General features: G+C 60.3%; 2 protein-coding genes across 4 annotated transcripts; both read right to left on the reverse strand.

The window, feature by feature from the left end:
- Positions 1-250: 250 nt before the first annotated feature.
- NR2F6 (nuclear receptor subfamily 2 group F member 6) lies at positions 251-9,822 on the reverse strand. 3 transcript variants are annotated; one of them, XM_069476075.1, is made up of 5 exons: positions 9,096-9,681; positions 8,855-9,014; positions 5,308-5,402; positions 2,065-2,625; positions 251-997 (listed from the first exon to the last, which is right to left on the reverse strand). In XM_069476075.1, the coding sequence occupies exons 1-5, from the start codon at positions 9,130-9,132 to the stop codon at positions 723-725; spliced, it is 1,128 nt and encodes a 375-aa protein (XP_069332176.1). In that variant the 5' UTR covers positions 9,133-9,681; the 3' UTR covers positions 251-722. The 3 variants fall into 3 exon arrangements, with proteins under 3 accessions (XP_069332176.1, XP_069332165.1, XP_069332187.1); XM_069476064.1 differs by having other exon boundaries at positions 8,855-9,822; XM_069476086.1 differs by lacking the exons at positions 8,855-9,014; positions 9,096-9,681 and adding an exon at positions 8,058-8,135.
- Positions 9,823-13,076: 3,254 nt separating this feature from the next.
- Positions 13,077-20,028, reverse strand: USHBP1 (USH1 protein network component harmonin binding protein 1). The gene is made up of 13 exons (XM_069493514.1): positions 19,983-20,028; positions 19,548-19,646; positions 19,304-19,452; positions 18,402-18,840; positions 17,492-17,617; positions 17,184-17,320; positions 16,872-17,012; positions 16,435-16,590; positions 15,496-15,745; positions 14,744-14,965; positions 13,897-14,003; positions 13,576-13,698; positions 13,077-13,319 (listed from the first exon to the last, which is right to left on the reverse strand). The coding sequence occupies exons 2-13, from the start codon at positions 19,635-19,637 to the stop codon at positions 13,130-13,132; spliced, it is 2,130 nt and encodes a 709-aa protein (XP_069349615.1). The 5' UTR covers positions 19,638-19,646; positions 19,983-20,028; the 3' UTR covers positions 13,077-13,129.
- Between the last annotated feature and the right edge of the window lie 1,050 nt (positions 20,029-21,078).

Raw genomic sequence — 21,078 nt, forward strand, 5'->3', positions numbered from 1 at the left:
AGCCCAGACACCATGCCATCTGTGGGCTCAACTCCTACAACTCACTGGCTGACCTCAGGCCCACCCTCCCTGCCCCCAGCCTGTTTCCCCACCTGTCCTACAAAAACATTAACCACCCAGTTGCACACAGTAGGACTGTTGTTAGGTAAATGAGATTGTGGCTGTGGATGTTCCAGATGGCTGGGGGTGGTACCCACTGTAGGGTGCCCTCCCTTTCACCCTGTCCTCAGAAAGATAGTGAGGGAAGCCGTACAGGTAGGAAACATCTTTATTATTGGCCTTGATTTAGTCATCCTGTAGTGTCCAACGTGGATTATATGTCCAGAGGGTCCGCCTGGCACACGCTACCCTTGCCCGGCTGTCCTTCCGGTCCAGATGCCAGGCCTTTGTCCATCACACCAGGGAAGCCAACCCCACCATCCCACAAGTTCATGCTTGGGGCGCTCAGGGACAAGGCTGTCCCAGGATCGGACCCTCCATCCCTCACCTCCATCCTTGCCAGGGGTTCTGGGAAGGAAGAGGCCAGGGCCTGGACGATCAGTCTCTTTTTGGTTTCATGATCATTTAAAAAACAGAAAAGACAAACATTTCACAGTCTTTAAAAAATAGGAGTCTGAGGAGAGAAGCCAGGGTCCTCCGCCCTGGGAGGCCCCTGAAAGCCTCAACATCCCTGTCCCTTGAGGTCCGCAGACCTGGCCACGACACACCCGGCCCCATCGTAGTCACTGGCCTGAACCGTAGGGCCAGTTGAAGGTACTTCCCGACAGCAGCATGTCTCGGATCAGCGTCTCGATGGGCGTCTTGCCCACCAGGCGCATGAAGAACAGCTGGGAGATGAGGGAAGCCGGGACCGCGCGCAGGGCCGGGAGCCGCAGCAGCAGGCGCCCAAAGCGCTGGGGCTGGGATGGGTACTGGGCCCGCACGTACTCAGTGAGGGCCACCTGCGCCTTCTCCTGCAGGCTCTCCACGTGGGCGGGGTCCGAGAGGCCACAGGCATCTGGGGGGGGCGGGGAACAAGGGTGAGTCAGATGAGGGTGGGAGGTGTCAAGAGGACACAGGGCCCACAGAGGTGACACCACTCAGGACTGGGGGTAAGGATGGGGGCTCCCCAGGAGGGGGAATATGGGACGCCGGGACACAAATGGGGTTATCTAAGGCCGTATCCGTCCTCATGTGACAACAGTGACACTGGGGTGCGGGCAGGTAGCGATGTTTCAAGGGTGCTTGGGGCCCTCGACTGAAGCCTTTGGCAGGGAGCGAGTTCTAATGACGTTCATGAGGAAGGTGGGGCTGGGGAGGGGATTTGGGGAGGATGGCACAGCCCAAAGCCCGGGGGTCCTGGGGGGGAAGAGAATGTGAAAGAGTCTAGAGGGGACCCATGAAGGTCGGAGGCAGAGAAAAAGTCTGGGGAAAGAAGGGTGGCACAGCCGTATTTATCAAGTGAACACAACCTCTCCGAGTGGCCTGAGTCTGGCTCCTACATGCATGGCCCGAAGGACACATCTAGTGGGGTCTGGAGCCTTCCCAGTGGGCGAAGGAACCCTCAGGGGACAGTGGACGCTTGCCCGAAGTGCAAAGTCAGCTGTGCCGCCACTTGCTGGACTGCGGCTGGTAGCGCCACCATGGCTGGATGGTTACTAAGGTAACCACCCCGCCCCTCGGTGGGCGGGACCGCAAGCCACGCCCCTACGACAATCCCCCACAGCCGGGCCACCTAAGGGTTGCCCTGGGGACCCAGGGTCAGAGGTATGGGGGCTCAGGAATCAGCCATTGGAGGGCTAAGGGGAACCAGAGCCGGGTGTCGGGGACATCCTCTCCCGTGTCCCCGCCCCTTTGTGCTGTCAATGTTCCCTGAGCGCGAAGAGCACTTGGATGAACGGGTGCGGGTCTCAGCTTGGGAGCCAAGAAGAGAAACCCAGGGGACGAGAGCCACACGGAGTGCTGGGGTCGGGGAGTGGGGACGCCAAGGTGTCACTCTGCCTGCATCAGAGCCGTTGTGCGTGCAGGGCGCGGCCCGGTGCCGGGTCCCTCCCCGCCCCCGCGCCGCCCTCTCCGGCCACGCACCTGGCGTGAAGAGCGCGATGGCCTTGAGGCAGCCGTACTCGGCCGAGTCCACCTGCAGGCGGCCCAGCTTGTCCACCTGCTCCTGGAAGGCGCGCACCTGGTCCATGAAGGCCACGGCGCGCTCGGCGGCCATGGGCGCGGCGTGCAGCCCCGCAGCGGCCAGCAGCGGCGCCGTGTGCAGGGGCAGCGCCGCCTGCGCCGCGTTCAGCACGAACAGCTCGCTCCAGCTGAGGCGCAGCAGCGCCACCTGGTCGGCCACCGGCAGCTCGGGGAAGAAGGGCGCGTGGCGCGCCCACTCCACCGTGCTGAAGAGCAGCCGCGCCGCCAGCTCGCACACGTTGTCGATGCCCAGCACGGCGCCCGCCGCCCCGGCCCCCGCGCCGAAGCGCCCGGCCGCGGCGGGGTAGGGCTCGGCGCGCAGCAGCTGCGCGATCAGCTCGGACACCGGCTGCCCGGGGAAGAGGTCGCCGCTCGCGGCCGCCAGCGCCGAGCCCGGGGGGCTGCCCGAGGAGGCGGCCACCGCACCGGGCAGCGAATGGGGGATGCGGCCGCGCTGCACCGCTGCGGGAAGGGGGACGTGAGGGATGTGGGGTGGGAGGGGGAGGCAAGGACCCCGCCGCAGGAAATGGGGAAGGGACAGGAGACGGAGACAGGACCGGGTACAGGAAGGGGATGGATGGGAGAGGGAGAGCGAGGAGGGGAGCGGCAGGGAGGAATAAGGCAGGAGGGGAAGGAGGGAGGAAAAGGGAGGGGGAGACAAAAGTCAGCAGTGGGTCACTCAGCCCCTCCCCTCCAAAGCCCCAGGCCCCCAGCCCCACCCCATGGGCCCAGGCAGGTTAGAAAAGAAGCGGCCTGGAGCCTGCAGGCCCCACCCTGGCTTCCCGGAGTCCTCCAGCCTGAGCCCATGTCCAGCCACCACCTGTCCCACCCCAGCTCCTGGGAGGGGGCGCAGAGGAGCATCTCTGTGGCAACGGAACCACTGGGTGGGGGCTAATTTCATTCGGGCCTGAATCCCTCCCGCTAGACTGTGAGCTCTGCTAGGCAGCCCCGGAGGCTCCATCTGTCCATCATGCGGGTCCCGAAGCTGAGGACAGAGCAGAGGACTTGGGACCCCAAAGCAAGGGATCAATACCCACCAGCACCAGCTCTCTCCTATGGAGATGGGATCATTTTTCTAGCTCCCCCCCGCCCGCCAGATGGTGATCCCTGAGGGCGGGTCTGGTCTGTGTCCCCGCAGACGCCCTGGTGTAGGGAGTGGGGTTCTCAGTAAACACTGGCCGCTATCAGTAACCTTGTCTATGACGCGGGGAGACCCCGTTGCCCGGTTGACCCATGTCCACAGTGACCAGGTAGGCAAGAAGGAGGAAACTGAGGCACAAAGAAGAGGAGAGGTGGCTGCGTGCCTGCCCAGCCTGTGCCAGAGAGGCAGACTGGGCGGGGTGCCAGGCAGAGACTAATTAATGAGCTTTAATGAGTTGCCATGCCCTGTCTCATCACCTCCATGAACTCTGGGTCAACCCGGCCAAGAGCAAACATCAGAGGGGGGACACGGGCAGGAGCAGGGCGGAGCGGAAAAGCAGGGGCCTGGGTTCAAGCCTGCTGCAAGTGATTCTTGAGTCTCAGGGTCAACTGTCAAATGGGTGTAGCTGGACAAGGCCCAAGAGTGGTCCCCTGGCCCCCCAGAGGGACTTTCTCCTTCCTCCTTTGCTCACTGGGTTGTAAGCAACTAGTATTCCTCCCTCACCCGGCCATGTTCACACCCCAGGGCCTTTGCACATTGCTGCTCCATCTTCCTCAAACCCTTTCCCAGCTCTTCCTCCTCATCATTCAGCCCAGACTGAAAAGGTTCAAATCCTAGCCATACTCTATTGCTCTCTGATCTGGACAAATGGCCTCATTGATCTGTGCCTCAGTTTCCTCATCTGTAAAATGCAGATGATAATAATGATGACATAGATCACTGAATTAAATGAGAATCTATGTAACTTGCTTTAGTTATCTAAATGGTACCTGCCACATAGGAGAAGCTAAATGGATGGTAATTCAAGCCAAGAACCATTTATTGAGCACCAACTGTGTGGCAGGCCCTGGTATGAGCCATGGGGATATATCAGTGAATAGGACAGACAAAAATCCCTGCCCTCAGGAATACGGGGAAGGAGATAGGAGGGTAATCCAGAGGGCCTCTCAAGAGGAGGTGATGTTTAAGCAAACCTTGAAGGAGGCAAAAGAGGGAGCCATACAGGTATCCGGAAAAGGTAGACTCTAGGCAGAGGGAACAGCCTGTGCAAAGGCCCTGAGGTAGGACTGTGCTTGGGGCATGAGTTGTGATTAAGAATATTTCCACCCCTGAGACTTTGGAGATCTGAGGCCTTGATTTGAGATATATCAGGATTTTAGATCAAATGGACAAGTACTGACAAAATCCAGGTTGCAGAGTGAGGATGAGAGAGTCATCTCAAAACTTAAACGGACCAAAGGGAGTGACCAGACAGTTTTAAGACTCTGAGCAGCTTCTCCCACAGAGGTCTGGCAAGAAAGAAACCAACTTTAAAGCAAGCGAGACTCAGGTTAGATACTGGGAAGAACTGCCGGCCTGGCCCATGACACAGTCCAGGCAGGGACATGAAGCCCGAACCCCAGGGCTCCATGTGGAAATCTCTGGGTTCCACTTGAATTCTAAGGGTGTCTGGCGGAGCTGTAGGCCCAGCTGCTCAGCATGTGTCTGTCCACCCAGGTTCCTGGGGCCAAGACAAGAGGCTGGGCCTCCCTCTGGCTCCTGGCGCCTGGGGTCAGGAGGAAGGGTAGGCTGCCCTTTGACTCAATCGGGCAGAGTTCCTGCCTTGGGCAAACATAAAGCAGTGGTGAAGGGTGGAGGGAAAACAAATCAAATAAAAAAATATATCCTTGTTCATAAAGCAACAGCCAGGCAAGGGGACAAGGAGGTCACCAAGATGTCAGGGCCAGGGAGGAGCTGGGGAAGGGGGGCTCCTGGGAAAGATGGGAGCTGGAGAAAGTTGTAAGGTGGGCCCGAGCGGAGGCGACCAGGAGGCCACGGATCATAATTGGATTCCTCCAGCCTAGGGCCGGCCCACGGCCCACAGGATCAAGGGATCGTTTGTGATGAGGTTAGCAGGTGCCAGACCCTGCCCCCAGGGGCTCCCAGGCCCCCGGAAAGGCAAGGCTATTTGCTCACCCCTGCCCGGGCCACAGGGTGGCTGCCTCTCCCCAACAGGTACTCACCTTCCTTCCTCATGCCCACCCGGAAGCACTTCTTGAGGCGGCAATACTGGCACTGGTTCCGGTGATGCTGGTCGATCTGGCAGTCACGGTTGGACCTGGGGGCACGCAGAGGCCAGGGCAACCTGTGACACCCACATCTTCCTCCCCAACCACCCTATGAGCTGCCTTTGGTGGCTGCCCCTGAAAAACACGAGTGGGGTGGTCCCTTGGACTGGGTAGGTGGCCCCAAAGGGGTACAGGGACTCAGCTTGCAGGTCTATAGAGAGGAAAGGACAATTGGGGTGAGCGGTGATGCAAATAGGAGTCTGTGGAAAAGTAGATGAGCATGCCAGGGAGGGTACATTATAACTGGGTTTTGAAGGATGAGTAGGAGTTCCCCAGGTGAATGGAGAGGCGATTCCAGGCAGAGAGGGTGCAGTGAAAGCGAAAGGTCTGAAATGAAAAAATATGAAAGCCTGAACAGCTTCCCTGTATTTGGTCACTGTCGGGCTGACGTGGGGTCGTCGTCCCAAGGATGATGTGAAAGCAGGTGGGAATACGGTCAGGGATCTGGGCTTTGTGAATTGACTAGGAGCCAGGCCAGGAGCCAGTCATCTACGTGGAGCCCCAGTATCACCACTTGCACCAGGCCCGCACCAATGAATGAGTGAAGTAACTCCTTCCCCCTTGAAGGTCCCACAGCCATGGCCCTCCTCTGGGAAGGCTATCCAGCCCCTAAGCGAGCGCAAGATACTTCCTCTGGACAGCTGTTGGGCACTGCCGTTGCGTCTTCCAGGAACGGGACAGGTGGCCCCACCCTGGGAAGCAATGAGCTCCCGCCCAGGGTCAGCCCCAAGCAGGAAGGTTCAGGCCCTTGTTCTTCAAATGTCCCCAGAACTTTCTCCCCTTGGCCCTGCCCCTGTACTCGCCTGGTCTCCAAGGCCTGGGCTAGACATCACTGGGGTCCCAGCTGGGCTCCAAGTGGGTACCCAGAGACAGTCACAGAGTAAAACCAACCCTCAAACACTTAAAGGAACCAAACAAATGCATCTCAGCTGCAGACACCCAGCCAGGACCCTCAGGTGGTGACTTCCCTACTGAGCCTCAGTTTCCTCATCTGGAACTGGGCCATCAGATCCCGCCCTGAAGGGGAGGCACTGAATCTGAGGCCCCGGGAAATGCTGTCAGGGTCCGGGCCCCAGCTGGGAAACCCAATAGCGAGGTGGAGAAAGCTGGGTCTCTGTGGACCTCGGAATGCCTGGGTCCCGCAGCGCCAGCCTCTGAGCCCCGGGGAAGAGGCCCCGCTAGGGCAGAGGGAGCTCAGGCAGAGCCAGAACAAAGCCCAGTGGACAGGCGGTGGGAGGGTCCAGGGCAGCCGGGTGGAAACCACCAGGCCTGGGGCGGGGAAGCAGGCAGGGTCCGGCTCAGGGCGCCCTGACCTCAGGGAAGGCCCTGAACCTTCTGTCTCCACCTCCCCAGCTGTGGAATTGGGATAGATCTGTCCCCTAGATAAGGAAACAGTAAGTTCTTCAAAGAGTACATGCTTTGCCCAACCCCTTGGCCCAAATCAGCTCTCCTCTGGGCTTCTGGCCTCCAGTCCAATTTGATCACAGCCTTCCCCCGCTCACACACCGTCCATGGCTCCCTATTGTCCTCGGTCCAGCATTTCAGGACCACCTAGCTCTGACTTCTCCCATGCCTGGGCAGTCTCATCTTACAATACAGCTGCCCCAATCTGCCACTAAGCGTTTGTCAGGGCCACACACTAGAGTGGCCCTCTTCTGATGGCTAAACCCTTCGTGTTTCAAGGTCTACTTCCCCTGGCCTCCTCCAGGCAGCCCTCCCTGACCCCCAGCAGAGGCCTTTGCTTCCTCCCTGGGACCCCCAAATCCCACAGGCTTGGGGCAGCTTTGTCTCACTGTGTCTCCTTCCAGACTGGGGGCTCCTTGAGAGCTGGGCTTGGGGCTGGGGTCTCTCTGGGGAAACGGGCAACAAACCCCCCAGGATGGGTCCCAGAGGGACTCTGCTAAATCAAGCTGAGGCTCAGCATGGGACAGTGACTTCACTAGGTCACACGGCTCACAGAGCACAAAGCTGCCGAAGAACCAGCTCCAAACAATGCCCCTGCTTGGTGCTCCCTGACCCCTCCCTCAGGAAGCCCCTGGGACTCCAAAATTGCCTGAGCCCCCTCCCTTGTCCTCCCCAAAGACACAGCCAGGGAGCAGGCAGTTTTTCCAGCAACAAGAATGAGGCCAAAGTCTGGTGGCCCAGTTAGCTCTGGAGGAGGGAGCAAGCCAGCTCCGCCACACATGGCCACCCATCCCAGGCAGACCCTGACCTGGCACCTGGGGCCAAACTCCAGCCTTGGGTGCCCGGAGCCCTACTCGGTGGCCTTAGCTAACAAGCCCTCAGCAGCTCTTCCTGGGGACACCCGACCCAGACTCGGCTGCACCCTTCCCAGCCCCGCTGTTCCCCTTGCTAAGCCCCAACTCAGGCTGCGACCCTTGATGTGTAACCCCAGGACAGGCACCTGACCCCTCTGGGCCTCAGTTTTGTGCATCTGGGAAATGGAACTGTCTGTATCGGCTCTGCAGAGATGATGCATGTTCCTGGGGCGGGGGCGGAGTAGAGGCTTGTCACTCCCTAAGGAGTGGTGAGAAAAGAAGTCCCCTGGGCTGGACACCCAACCCCAACCCCTTTCCCAAGGGACCTTCCGCCCCCAACACCCGACCAGACTAGCAAGGCCACACCCTGCTCGAGAGGACTCCAACCTGGGACAGCCCAGGGCTCCTTCTTGGAAACATTTCACTCCCATCTTGCCTCAGAGACGACCCAAAGTTGAAGGGATTTTCTGCGAGCCGCGGGTCTGCACCCACCCCTGGGAGAGGGAGGCGGTTCAGTCAATTCCGGTGGCCCTGTCGGCCCTCCAGTGGCGGTTTCCGGTGACCCAAAGCCCAGGGTGAGCCCAGGGGGTTCCCCGCTGATGGGCAGGCCCAGCTCCCCGCCACAGCGGGGCCCCCTCATGCGAAGGAGGTCGCCCTGTGCCACCCAGCCTCCTTCCCGCTGCCGCTTCGGTAGCCAGAGCGACTTTGGAAGTGATATTTGACCCCAAGGGCGCGCCATATCGATCCGCGCGGCCGCAGACAATGGCCCCTGGACGCTGCGAGCTCCACGGTCCAAGTTCCATGTTCAATTCCCCCAGGGGATCCCGCACACCCCGATCGCTGAGAAGGGGTGCCCTGGGGTTAGGGTCCCACTCTGACAGCACCCCTAACCCCTCCCCGCGCGGAAATGACCCCTCCCCAGAGAAAACAGAGGAAGGAAAAACAAGTAACTGGGATGAAAGCCGCAAGGGGACCATCTGATGGGGGGAACCTGCATCGATGCAGCGCCGACTGTATACACAATCCCAGGACTGGAACTGGGGGCGGTGGTGCTGTGCCCCTATCTCAGAAGAGGAGTGGAGGCCCAGGGAAGGTCAGCGCCAGGCCCAAGGTGACCGCGAGGGTCAGAGGCCCGAGAGGCCAGGGCGGGGTGCGCGGCGGCGGTGCGCTGATGGGGGGCTCACCGGCAGGTGTAGCTGAGGTTGCGGCGGATGCTCCGCTTGAAAAAGCTCTTGCAGCCCTCGCAGGTGAAGACACCGTAATGCTTGCCGCTCGACTTGTCCCCGCACACCACGCAGTCCACCTGCAGCCCCGGCCGCTCCTCGTCACCCGGCTCGGCGTCGCTGGCAGCACCGGGGGGTGAGGCCGAGTCCTCCTCGGCCGCGCGCGGGTAGCCGCCCGCCTTGTCTACGCCGTTTGTGTCGCCGCCGGGGCCGCCCCAGCCACCGGTCACCATGGCCATAGCCCCAGGGCAGCGGGGCCGGGGCGCCCCCTCTGCGCTCTTCCCTCCACGCACCCCTCTCGGCCCGGAGGACCCTACCCGGCGCGCATCGGCCCCGACGCGCGGGGGGCACCGGCTGCACCCCCCAAAAAAGTTTTGCAGCAACTTCCTGCGGCCGGTCCGCGCGCCCGGGCGGAACTGGTCGGGCCGGTTCCAGGCCAACTTTCCCACGCGTGCGCGGGGCCAGGCCCGGGCCGGGGAGGGGCGCGCTAGAGACGCGGGCCGGGGACCCGGAGAAGTCGCGCCCCGCCGCCCTGGGGCCCCGGCGGGGGCGCGCGGGCCATGGCCCGGCCCGGGCTGCGCAGGGGGCGCCCTCTGGCCTGGCCGCCGCTCGGCCCGGGGCTGCGGCCAACTTAGCGGGCCGCCATCCGAGCGCGGGAGGCCGGGGGGAAAGTTTAGCCGCAAGTTGCGCGGCCGCCCGTGGCGCGGGGGAAGGGCGGCGGGAGCGCGCCGGGGCCGGTCGCCGCGCCCCCCGGGTCCCCCGGCGCCAGCGGCGGCAGCTCGGGGCCTGCAGAGCCGCCGGCCAGCGCCGCCCGAGCAGCCGCCCCCGCTGCGGCCGCGCCCGCCTGGCCTGGGCCTGCGCCTGGGCCCGAGCCTCGCTCTCGCCGCTGCCGCCGACCCCGCGCGCCGGCCTCGCGCTGCGGCCGGTTTGACACACAACGTTCCATCCGCGGGGCGGGCGGGGGGCGGGGGCGGGGGCAGGGGCGCGCGCCGCGGGCTGGGGGCGGGCGCTCGTTACCCCGGCGACGGCCGCCCTTATAAGGGCATGGGTGGCCGCGCGCCGCGCCGGGCGCCCGGGCCGGCGGGAGGGACGGGGGCGGAGCGCGGGGCCGCCGGGCCTGACCCTCCCCCTCCCGCCCCTCCCCCCGCGCCCCCGCCCGCGCCCTGCTCCAGCCTTAACCCCTGGCGGGCCGCGGCTGGGGCGTGGGCCGCGGCTGCCCTCTGCTCTTCCTCGAGCCTCGCCAAGATGTCTCTCCAAAGCCGTCCCCGCCACCTCTGGCCTTGGACGTTGTGTGGCTCGACCTCCCTCCAGGCACCCCTCGGAACGCCCCCCTCCAACGCATTCCCGGCAGAAGCTATGACGGGGGCGGGGGCAGTGGCACCCGGAGGGGTACACCCCTGTGAAGACACACGAACACCGTGGAGCATTTCTTTGCACAGTTGCGTGATGGACTGCGTTCGCTTCCACTTCCAGAGAGTGGCCGCATCAGACCCCCCCCTTTCCCTGCCTGGGTTAGCACCTGGTGCCTGCAATCTCCAGGGGAAGGGATGTGGCCTGAGGCTGGCTGCCTGGGGACGAGGTCAGGGGGCCCCTTTCCAAAATTTCAGGCCTCTGGGGGCAGGACGCCCACCAGCCCAGCGCGGCTGGAGGCAGCAGGAATGCCCACCTCCCCTGCCGGGGCCTGCCCCCTTTCCCCTTTAATTTCCTTTTCTTTCTGTGCTTTACAGAAAGGGCTTGGCCTGGCGGCCAGCTGGACTGCAGATGTCTTTTCCAGGCTCCCAGCTGCCACCCGCCTCCAATCCCCCCACCACTATCCCACCCAACCCTCCAGACTTGGGGCTGGGACCCTCCCAGCATTTATTAAGCACCCTTTGTATGCAAGGCCTGGTCTCCTGAGTAGGGGCAGCCTGAGCCTCTGGCTCTGGGCCTGTTAACATTTAACCCGCTGGAAGAAAGCCCTTCTCCCAGCCCTTGGGGTGACCTTTCACCTCAGAGTCCCTCAGGCCCAGCCACCCAGCCTGTTCCCCGCCCAGCCCTGGGCCCAGAGCTGGACACCCAGGCACGTGGCTGGGCCTTTGAGAGCGCCAGGCAGGACAGCAATGCAGGCCTGCCACCTGCCCGTAGGCCTCCCCCTTCCCAGATGAGACTTGAGGGGGCACCCTCCCCGGAGTGGGGTGGGAAGATGCTTGGAGATCATGGAACACTTAAAGGGAAACTGAGGCTCAAGGAGAGCCAGCACACCTAGCCCTGGGCCTTTTGATCTCCCCCAGGGAAGGTCTGGCTGAGTGGGAGGTAGAGGAGGCCTTAGTAAATACAGAAAGCAGGAAGGACTAGGGTTAGACATGAAGAAGGACTTCCCATGGGCTGACTGGAGTAGGGCTGGACCCACAGCCTGATGTGAGCCCTGCTGGGTGAGTGGGGAGTATGGTCTGGGGGGGCAGAGAGGAGCTTTTGGTTCTGGGGCTGCTGGGAATGTAGGGGCATGGCTGGTTTTTTGGGGTGAGGACAGGGAACATACATCCCTGGCCTGGATCTGCCGGGATCCTTGGTAGGGCACACTGGCGTGAGATCTCAGAGAAGGGATTAAATAGGGGGCTTAGAAGGGAGAGAAGGGTCAGGGAAGAAAGGGGGACGTGCGAGGGGGAGGGCGCAGGGAACTGGGGTTTTCCAGAGCGGAGTCTAGCCGAGGGGGCTTAGAAGGGGGACCTGGGGCTGGGTGAGAGACAGGGGGAGAAGGACCACCACAGATCCCAGAACCTCCAGTAGTTCCAGTCTGAACCACCCCCCCCACCCCACCCCACCCGCCTGGGGGGTGGGTTGAGGCTCAGCCCCACCCCCCTGACCCCTGCCCATGGCCCCGCGGTGACATTTGACCTTTCGGCAGCCACGGACCAGGGACAAAAGGGCCTAGGCCCATCTGCTGCCGGGGCGCCGTGGGAACAGTCAGACCGCAGCCCTGACAGCCTGGGAACCCGCCCCCGCCCCCACCTCCTGCAGGTGACCTTGGCTCCCTTTGCCCTTCCACTGGTGGAACCTGGGGCTAAGGTCACTCTTAGACTCTTGGGGAAGGGGGACAAGAGGGAGGAAATTCAGCTTCTCTGCCCTCCACCCAGGGACAGGCTGGCCTGCCTCAGTTTCCCTGCTTTCTTCAAAGCCAAAAGCCAGCCGGGTCCAAAGACAGAACTGGGGTCCAAAGGTCACCAGGGCAAGAGCACTCACTTGGGGGGACTGTGTCCCCCAACTTCATGTTCTGCCTCTCGGGTCAAGAGGACCTGAGGGTTCAGGCCAGCCTGTCCCTCCCCTGGGAAAGGCAGTGCCCCTGCACACACCTGCACAGGTGTGGCCTGGAGCGCCCGCCCCACCCCCCAAGCTGGGGACCAAAACCTTTCTAATCCCCGTCTTGTGTTTCAGCTATCGCCCACGAGGGGACAGCTGGCCACTAATCCCAGCCCAAGCCCCCTCTCCTGACCCAGCCAGCCTGCTGTTGGGGTGGGGGGGGCTATGCAAATAACATGCTAATCAGCTGCCTGCTATTAACCTGGTACTAACACTTCCCATAGCTCTGTTCCCCCAAGAGAAAGCCCGAACTTCTCAAGCGGGACACAGTGGTCCAAACCTCCTTGCCCACCACTGGCATGTCCACCAAGTTCCTCTCCAAGTACAATGCCAGCGAGTTCCAGGCTTTTACCTTTGCTCTGCCTGTCCCCTACCCAGAAACCTTATCTGTCCTTTAGAAGCAAGCTCTCGACCACATGCTGAACTTGAATCTCTCAGCCTCACTGTCTCGCTCTGGGATATGGATATCTTCCTCTTCCAGGGCATCTGCCAGGGATGGGCAGGGAAGGATGTGTCCTGCACCCCTGGGGACCCCTCCCTGGGCTTAGGAGGCAGAGGACAGTTGGAACTTCAGTTCTGGCTGTGCAACCTCAGTGATCTTCAGATTGCCCCAGTCCCAGGGACCTGGCCTTGCAGCCCAAGTTGCTTTTGGCCTGTACCCACTGGACATTATCAAGAAGTTCACACCACACACGGTGCCAGACCAAAGACACTGAGTCTTTCTCAAATGCCTGGACACCCCCCATCAGGCCCTGGACACCCACGTGCACCAGCCCCCATCATGCCGAACGCACCCCAATGCACAAAGTCATGCCACATGACATAATGTCACTCCAGGACAGTTTATGACATGGCCTGCCACAACTGTCTGGCACATCCAGGCACAGCTGGGTGCAGGACCTACAGAAAGGTCTCCCCCAGTCGGGGAGGCAGGCCGTGTGGCCTGGGCTTCCCTAGGGCCCCTGCAGTGGCTTCTAGCACTGCCAGCTCCTTGGCGTGCCGGGTCTCCATGAGTGCCATCTGCTGCTCCAACTTCCGACGTTGCTCTTCCTGCTTCCGGTGGGCTCCTCGGAAGGCCAGGACCAGGGCGCTGGAGGTGAGGGGGACGGCTAAGCCAGAAAAGGCAGGGGCTGTGTGCTCCCATTCCCAGGCTGGGAGCTCTTGGGGCTTGAGTCTTCCTGGGCTCCCAGCATCACTCAGTAAGGGCTGGGCATACATCAGGCATCAGGGGAGGTGTGAGATGGATTGAACTTGTCGCGTATCTCACAAGAGGGAAGCTGAGGCCCGGAGAGCCCCAGGAATGCATCTGAGATCGCAGTGCGGGAGGTGCAAGATGGGGGGCCCACCTGTGAGCTTTGCATAAATCGCTGTTCAGCTCAGCACTCTGAGCCCGTCTGGTTCGCCCCTTCTGAGCCACCTGTTCCAGTTTCTCTCGCAGAGACTGGAGCTGCTCGCACAGGTCCACAGCCCTGATGCAGGGGTAGGGAGAGGGGGGCTTCACAGCCACAGCCAATCCTATCTCCCTCCCCTCCTCCCACCCACCTGCCCACAGCGTTTCCATGGGAACACACCTGTACGCAGGTGTACACCTTGGTCTCTGCCACACACAACATCCCCATGGGCTCTCACGTAGGCCCCCGCCCCCCGCCCAGGACCCAGGCACACACCTGGTGAGCGAGGCTGCCAGTTCCTGAGCTAATTTCTCTGGATCCCACACTCTGCCCACCTGGCCTCCATCAATGCCACCAGTGCCACCAGGGACAACAGGAGGCCCCTAAGGGCAGCAGAAGAGAAGGAAGTGACATTAGTCTGAGCCTGTGTGTGCTCAGCCCAGGCTGGACGTGGAAGCTGCCCTTCCAGAGCCCTCAGTGTGGTGAGATACCCCAATAAGGATAGAATTGCTCCCTGACAAGTGAATAACAACAGGGGACCTCATCTGAAGGCAGTCCAGGAGGGCTTCCTTGAGGAAGTGATGTTTAAGCTCAGACCTGCAGGGGGCTGGGGACTTTCTTACATGCAGAGGGAGGAGACCAGTGTTCCTGGCAGGGTGCAGCATGTACAAAGCCCTGGAGGTGGGAGAAATGACTTGAAGTGCACTCAGAAGCCTGAACTTTGGGTGTTCTAGAAGCCACTGAAGGCTTTAAGCAGAGAACACGCATGATCAGACAGAAATGGGAAAAAGAGAAAGGACTGAGAGAGGAGGCTGGTGCCAAAATCTAGGAGATCAGCCTCGTTTGGGGCAGCAGGGGACAAAGAAGACGGAGTATGGACAAGCCTGGGGGTGGGAAGGAAGAGGTTCAAGTTTGAGTGGAAGATGCTAAACCCCGTGGGCTCAATACCCTCAAAGAAAGAAACCGCAAAGTGCAGGTGGGAGCTTTGACATGAAGCATAACTATGCAACTTGCTTCTTTGTGCAGAAATGGAAACTGAGGCTCAGAGAGGGCTGTGATTGGCCAGGGCCACATAGCCAGTGGTATGCTGCTATGCCTACCAGGTCCAGACAGCACTGCTCACCTGGGACCACTCCTCCTCTTCCCCACTGCTCCCACCTCCGCTGCTGTCTCTGCCACTGCTGCTCGCCCCGCCAGCCTGGAGCTGGGCCCGCTCCCACCGCAGCTGCTCCAGCAGGAGCACATGTGCCGGGCCCTGGGCTCGGAGGGCAGCCTCGCGCAGTTCCAGGCCCCGCTTCTCCCGCCGTACCAGTTGCAGCCGCAGCATCAGGTCCGCCAGGGTCTCCTGAGGGACCAAGGACGGGGCAGAGAATTTGTGCCTCTAGGGTCAACTTCTGGGGAAACTGAGGCCCCTACCCACTGAGGACAGGTTAGGCAAAAACTCTCAGCTTCATCATGACCTTCCTCCCTTAAAAGCTACAGCTGTAGAAGTGGTATTTCTGAGAGGGCAAGTATCCTAGACAAGGTCAAGCAGCAGCTCAGTGGAAGCTTCTGGAGTTTCTCCAACTCCAGATCCTCAGGTCTTTCATGCCAGATTACAAACCCCAGATTACGTTCCTTGTCCCTATCTCTTCCCATAGGACGAGGATTTTGGAAAGCCAGATTCAAAGTTGAATGAGAAACTGAATCCCAAAGGACAAACTCCTATTTACTCCTCAAAACCCCAGCTCCAATTCCTCTTCCTCCAAGAAGACCGCCCCTAGCCCAGCAGAACTCTCATTTGCTCGTTGGTCCCCCAACCACATCCCTCTCAGCCTCATCAAAGGGTTTTCCCCACCAGGAAAGACTGACACAGTAGCCAGAGCTCATTTGTACCCTTGTGTCCACCAGGTCCTGCTGGATCTGCATCTTTTCCCGCCGGGGCAAGGCTGGGCCAGGCTGGGTCCCCAGAATGGCTTGCACTATGGCTTCTGCACGGGGCACAGTGGGCATGGGTACCGAGGTAGGTCCAGGCTCTGAGGGAATCTTCACCAGAGCACGGTGCTCCTGGAGACGCCGGATGTAGTCTTGGAGCTGGATAGCCACTTCCTGTGGTGTGGGCTTATCCACACTGCTGCCTTCCGGACTGCAGAAAACAGGAGGGGACTGTGCCAACAGTGGTGGGCATGGTTGGGTTAACTTCATGCCAACCTTGGTAGGCTCCATCATCTTCTATCTCACTGATGATGATGGATCCTATGCCATCTGTGGTGGGCCCTGTCACACCAACATGGTGGGCACCATAATGTAAACCCCAATGGACACCATCTTCCATCAAGACAACGTGTTAGATGCCATCACACCAACCCATGGGCATCATTGCTCATGCCAACATGGTGAAAACCATCATGCCAGCCAGCCCAATAGGCACCATTGCTCATGCCAACATGGTGGACACCATCACACCAACCCAATGGACACCATCACCCAGATTGACAACCCTGTCTGGAAGCATCAGGCCAACCCCAGTGGGTACCATCAACCATCAGGCCAACCCCATTAAGCACCAGGATGCCAGTGGGCACCATCATCCATTTTCATGCCAACCCTGGGGATTCCCATGCCAAGCCCAAATGCTGTCAGCCACCATGCCAACCTTCTTAAGTAGCAACAGGCCAACTCCAGTTGGGCCTCACGTCAACCAACCACAGGGAGTTCTATAGCAACCTTGCTAGGCACAGCCATGCCAACCCCAATACGTGGCCAGCTCTGGGAGCCACATTACCCAATCAGGACCTCACTGACCAGTGTAGTTTCCAGGGTTCCCAGGGGTACCTTGGCTGTGGACCCTGCAGTGTCCCTCCATCCATGGCAGCTTCTTCTTGTGCCAGCAGCCTCAATGCTTCCTTTTCAGCTGCCTGCAGGTCCCCTGCTCCCGAGTCGGCCTTCCGCAGAGCAAGCAGGGCCCCGTACGCCTCCTCACAGTGCTCACTGTGGGACACTGGTTCTGAGTGCTTTAGGACACCCAGCTCCATCTTGCTGTGTAGGTGCCAGTCCCCACTTGTTCCTAAACCCCTCGCTTCTTCCCGCTGCCCTCACCTGTGGAAGCATGCAGACTCCCTCAGCACTCCTGGATTAGAATTGCCTTTAATTAACTTCTGTGGGGGAAAGTGCTCTCCGGCAAGGGCTCTGTCTGCCTCTGTGGATTGGGGCCACCCTAGGAGAGCCCATTGCCTCTCCAGCCAGTGTCATCATTGGCAGGGTGGACTGACCTGTACTGCAAGGCCAGACGGAGTGCTGTGGCCTCAGCCTCGTGCTGGCTGAGCTGCATGCTGAGACCCTCACAGCGGCCCTTGTACTCCTGGAGCACAGCTGACAGCAGACGGTTAAAGCATTTGAGCTTCTCAATGCTCCTGCCTCCGAAGGTGGGGAAGAGGGAAATTGAGAGGCCTCTCAGGGCAGTCAGGGCCTGATTTCCGCTCTTCTTCTCACTCCTGATCCAGCTCCAGCCTCCTAGGTTTATAATTCGGGGTGGGGGTGGGGTGTGCCCGTGCCCTTATGAGCTCAGCATTTGAGGCTCTTACCCCTGGAGCTGCTCCATCTGGGTTTCCATGATGTGCATCTCAGGAGTGAGGGGTTGGGTGGGGGGAGATCCAAGAATCTGGGTGCTAGAATTGCTCTGGAGGCGCCGGAGGAGGGGGTGAGCCAGAGACAAGGAATCCTGTTGGGAAGAGGTGATGTGATTCATCCAGATTGTGGCCAAGAGTTCAGGATTTTCGGTTTAGCCCTTTTCCAACCCCAGAAGCTATTGGGTCCCATGACCAGGATTCAATTCTCATTCCCCTGAATACTAAGGACATCAGGACCATGGGTTTGAGCTTCTCACACTCACCTGAGTCCCCCAGGGCTCCCCATCTGCCCCAGAGCTGCTGGAACCACTGCCCGAGCCACCCACTTGGCTGTGGGACGGAGGTGGGAAGGGTTCCAGCCTCAGCAGGGAATCCTGCAGCTCCTGAACCTGGGGAGAATGAGGATGAGGGGGGATGTCAGGCCTAGAGGCTCCAACCACCCCCCAGCCCTCCCCATGGCCTGTTCCCGGGGAAGTGGCAATAGCCCTGGCCAGAAGGCAGGAACCCCAGATACACACCCTGCCAAATCCCCCACCATATCACCTTGGGCATGTCTATCGACTGCTGAAGATTTACCTTTGCCAGCAGGGAAATGGGCCCTGCTCTGGAGGGAAATGAATCCCACTCCTGTGGCTGCCCTGTCGCCCTGAGTCTCTCTACCAGCCCAAGAGGAGGGCTTCCCTCCCATGATGCCATTCAGCCACACGGCTTTAAATACCACCGACATGCTGAGGACTCTCAAATGTCTCTCTCCTGGGCCAGGTGCGGTGGCTCACGCCTGTAATCCTGGCACTCTGGGAGACCGAGGTGGGAGGATCACTTGAGCTCAGGAGTTCGAGCCCACCATGCCCAGCCCCTCACTGCTCCTTGAACATGCCAGTCATGCTCCTTTGCATATGCCGTTCCCTCTGCCTGGAATGCTCTTTCCCCCAGATCCTTGAATGGCTCCTCCCTCACTTCCTTCTGGTCTCTATTCAAGTGTCACCTCCTTGGTGGGCTTCTCTGATCACCTTAACTAGGATTGCAGGGACATTTGTCTAGTTTGGTCAGTGGACCCAGCAGTCAATGCTCCATAAAGGTTTTCTGAATGAACAAATGAATGAATGTTGCCTGTGCCAGGCCTGCCTGCTCTTTCAGACAGGGAGCCCTGGGGCTCAGGACTGCTCCACTCACCTCTCTCTGCAGCGTCTCCTTGTCAGCCAGGATGGCCTGCAGGGAAGCCTGCGTGTGGACCAGCTCATTCTCACGGCTGCCCAGGGCCAGCCGGAGCCAGGCATTCCTCTCTGCCAGGCAAGCTGCCTCCTGCTGGCAGCCCCCTGCCCCCTCCTGCTTCCTGAAGGGCCCTGGGACCCCCTCGCTTCTCCCCTCTGCCTCCATCAGCCCAGGACAGCTTGGGGGTCTGTGGCGCCAGGCAGCAGCAGCCGCCTCCAGGGAGCTCAGAGCATGTTGGAGGCTCTGAAACACATCAGGGGTCCCAGTCCCGGAGGGGACAGTCTCTCTATCCTGCAGGGCTGCCTCTGGGGCCTGGTGGGCTTCCACTGCAGGCTCATGGGGTCCCTCAGGGGCTGAGGCCGTTCTTCTGCCAGCGTCCCCATCAGCCTCCTTGTCAGTCCTGTGAACACCAACTTAGGAACTTGAGCCACCCAGTGCTGGGCAGGGAATTCTGGGGGCATAAACATCGGGGTCCTTGGGAGGTGTGAGCAGGGCAGGGAGTTGGCAAGAGCTGCGTGTTCTGGGGCTGGTGTCCGGGGTGCGACAGGGAGGAGCCTGGACAGTGGTCCAGCAGGGAGGCCTGGGCTGGGGAGGCAGTGTGAAGAACGAGCTGCCATGTGCGAGGTGAGGAAGGGCATCTAGGCAGAAGGCACAGCGCAGGCAAAGACCAGGAGGTGAGAGACAGAAGGTTCTGGGTGACTGGCATACAGGAGCTGTGTGTCAAGGTCAGGGATGCATTCTGCAGGGCTGAAAGTTGGGCTGAGGGCAATGGGGAGCCATGGCAGGTGTGTGAGCAGGGGAGGGGCATTGGCAGGTCCATGGATGGCAAAGATGTGCCTGGGCTAGGACCAAGCAGGTCTTACCTGCTCCCTAGACCCTGGTTACTGACTCCTGCCATGGGCCCCAACAGCTCTGCTCTGAGGCTGTCTGGAGACAGTACAGGGCTGGGCTTGGAGATTCCACTGGCTGCCTCGGCCTCCTCTGAACTCTCGGCCACGGGATCCAGTTCACCCTGCAAATGACCCCCAGGGCCCAGCTCTGAGCCAGGCAGGGCCAGACGTTGGGGTCCCATGGAGCTGGGTGTGGCGGGGAAAGGGGGACACTTACTGGCGTAGCATGCCTCCCTCGCCGGCTTCGGGGCCGTGTGGCCCGGGCACTCGTTGCTGTCCAGAAACCAGTGCCCTCTAAATGCTCCATTCTCGCCCCCTAAAAACACAGCCTGCTCTCAGCTCTTGCCTTTGTCGTCCTGGGCAAATGATGGCTTCAATTTCCTCTTCCTTGAAATGGGGCATTGAATTCTCTCCTGGAGGGGATCTTGAGTTATGAGTGTTGATTAGGCACATTTGAATGCCTCCCTTCCCAGGCAGCTCACTACCTCAAGGTTGCCCTGACCTCCCCCTTCTCCCCTGCCTCCTTTACTTTCACTACTTCCGTGCTCCACTCCCTCTGCTATCGGGACCTCAAGAGTCACCTCTCCTTCCCAGGGTCCTCCTAAATCAGAAGCCCCCAATCCTGGGGTTCAGCCCCTTCAGACCCCTCTACCTCTCTGTTCCTGTGGGGACACCTTGGGCAGAGGCCTGAGTCCTTGGACACTCTTGGGGTCACTCTGGCCACTGCCCGCTCAGGCTTGGGCTGGCCAAGGCTGGCCTGGGAGGGGCCGGGAAACAGGAAACCCCCTCCCCTGGTCATGTGACTTGTTATTGTACCGTTTCCTCCTTGAGGCCAGCAGCTTCCTCCAGCCCCAGAGAGGGTCATGTGTTTAACTCCCAAGGTGGCAGCTCCTTCTAATCCAAGCCCATGGCTTCTCCACCTCCAACACTTGGATTTTATTTCTCAAGAGCCAGAATGTTCCCCCGGGCTGATACTTTTCGTCTGGGTCCCCTGTGAGCTTCTCTTCTCTGCCTGTGCCTTCATTCACTATGGGGTCACAGTTCTCATTCGCCTCAGTCACAGACAGATCTGGGTTTGGTAACCTTGAGCGAGTGATCTCGCTCTCTGAACCTCAGTTTCCCCAGCTCTAAAATGGGGGTAATGACAGCAGTTCCCTCACAATGTCATGGGAATTTTAAAAAGTAATTTGCACAAAGCTCGGCACCATCAGGGAACTGGATCGCAACACGCACTTGTTCTTTACTACCTCTCTGGCCGTCCCCTCTCTGCCAGCTCCTGTTTCTCCTCGATAAATGCTACATTCTCCAGAGTCTGGACGGTACCCCACATCCTCCCCATTTTTCCTGCACCCACCTCTAATGGGTCTCCATCCACAGTCATAGCCCAGGTCTCTGCCCTCCCAGTTTGATGCTAACTCAGCTCCCTCCTTGGGCTCTCTGCCCCCTTGACTCCCTTGCCCACCCAAGTCCTGGAGACAGGGATCTCGCACTTTCCCTCCCCTGCTCACACACCTTCCCTGGCTCCTCTTTGCCCTTCATCCTGGCACTCAAGTCTCTTGCTGCCCACCTGGTCCCATGTACGCTCTATGCTCTAGCCACGATGACCTCCTCTGTGGATAGCAGGTTTACAACTCTCTTACACTCCTGGGCTTTTGTAACCTCTGCCCAAAACACCTTTTCCGTCCTTCTGCACTTGGTTAAAATTGTGCAGAGCCTGGAATCTGATTCTTCCTGCCTCTGTTTCTTCC

Source organism: Eulemur rufifrons, chromosome 2 (assembly GCF_041146395.1).
Source record: "Eulemur rufifrons isolate Redbay chromosome 2, OSU_ERuf_1, whole genome shotgun sequence".
Taxonomy (NCBI): domain Eukaryota; kingdom Metazoa; phylum Chordata; class Mammalia; order Primates; family Lemuridae; genus Eulemur; species Eulemur rufifrons.

What these genes read in the sequence shown, in the direction of transcription:
- NR2F6 (XM_069476064.1), bottom strand. Translation starts at nt 9,132, where the DNA reads ATGGCCATGGTGACCGGTGGCTGGGGCGGCCCCGGCGGCGACACAAAC. An exon ending in AACCTCAGCTACACCTGCCG is followed by an intron (nt 5,403 to 8,854) that starts GTGAGCCCCCCA and finishes GCGTGCCCCCAG; the next exon opens with GTCCAACCGTGACTGCCAGA. An exon ending in GGTGGGCATGAGGAAGGAAG is followed by an intron (nt 2,626 to 5,307) that starts GTGAGTACCTGT and finishes CCCTTCCCGCAG; the next exon opens with CGGTGCAGCGCGGCCGCATC.
- USHBP1 (XM_069493514.1), bottom strand. Translation starts at nt 19,637, where the DNA reads ATGGAGCATTTAGAGGGCACTGGTTTCTGGACAGCAACGAGTGCCCGG. An exon ending in AGGAGACGCTGCAGAGAGAG is followed by an intron (nt 17,618 to 18,401) that starts GTGAGTGGAGCA and finishes CATTCTCCCCAG; the next exon opens with GTTCAGGAGCTGCAGGATTC. An exon ending in CTGGCAGCCTCGCTCACCAG is followed by an intron (nt 13,699 to 13,896) that starts GTGTGTGCCTGG and finishes CCCCTGCATCAG; the next exon opens with GGCTGTGGACCTGTGCGAGC.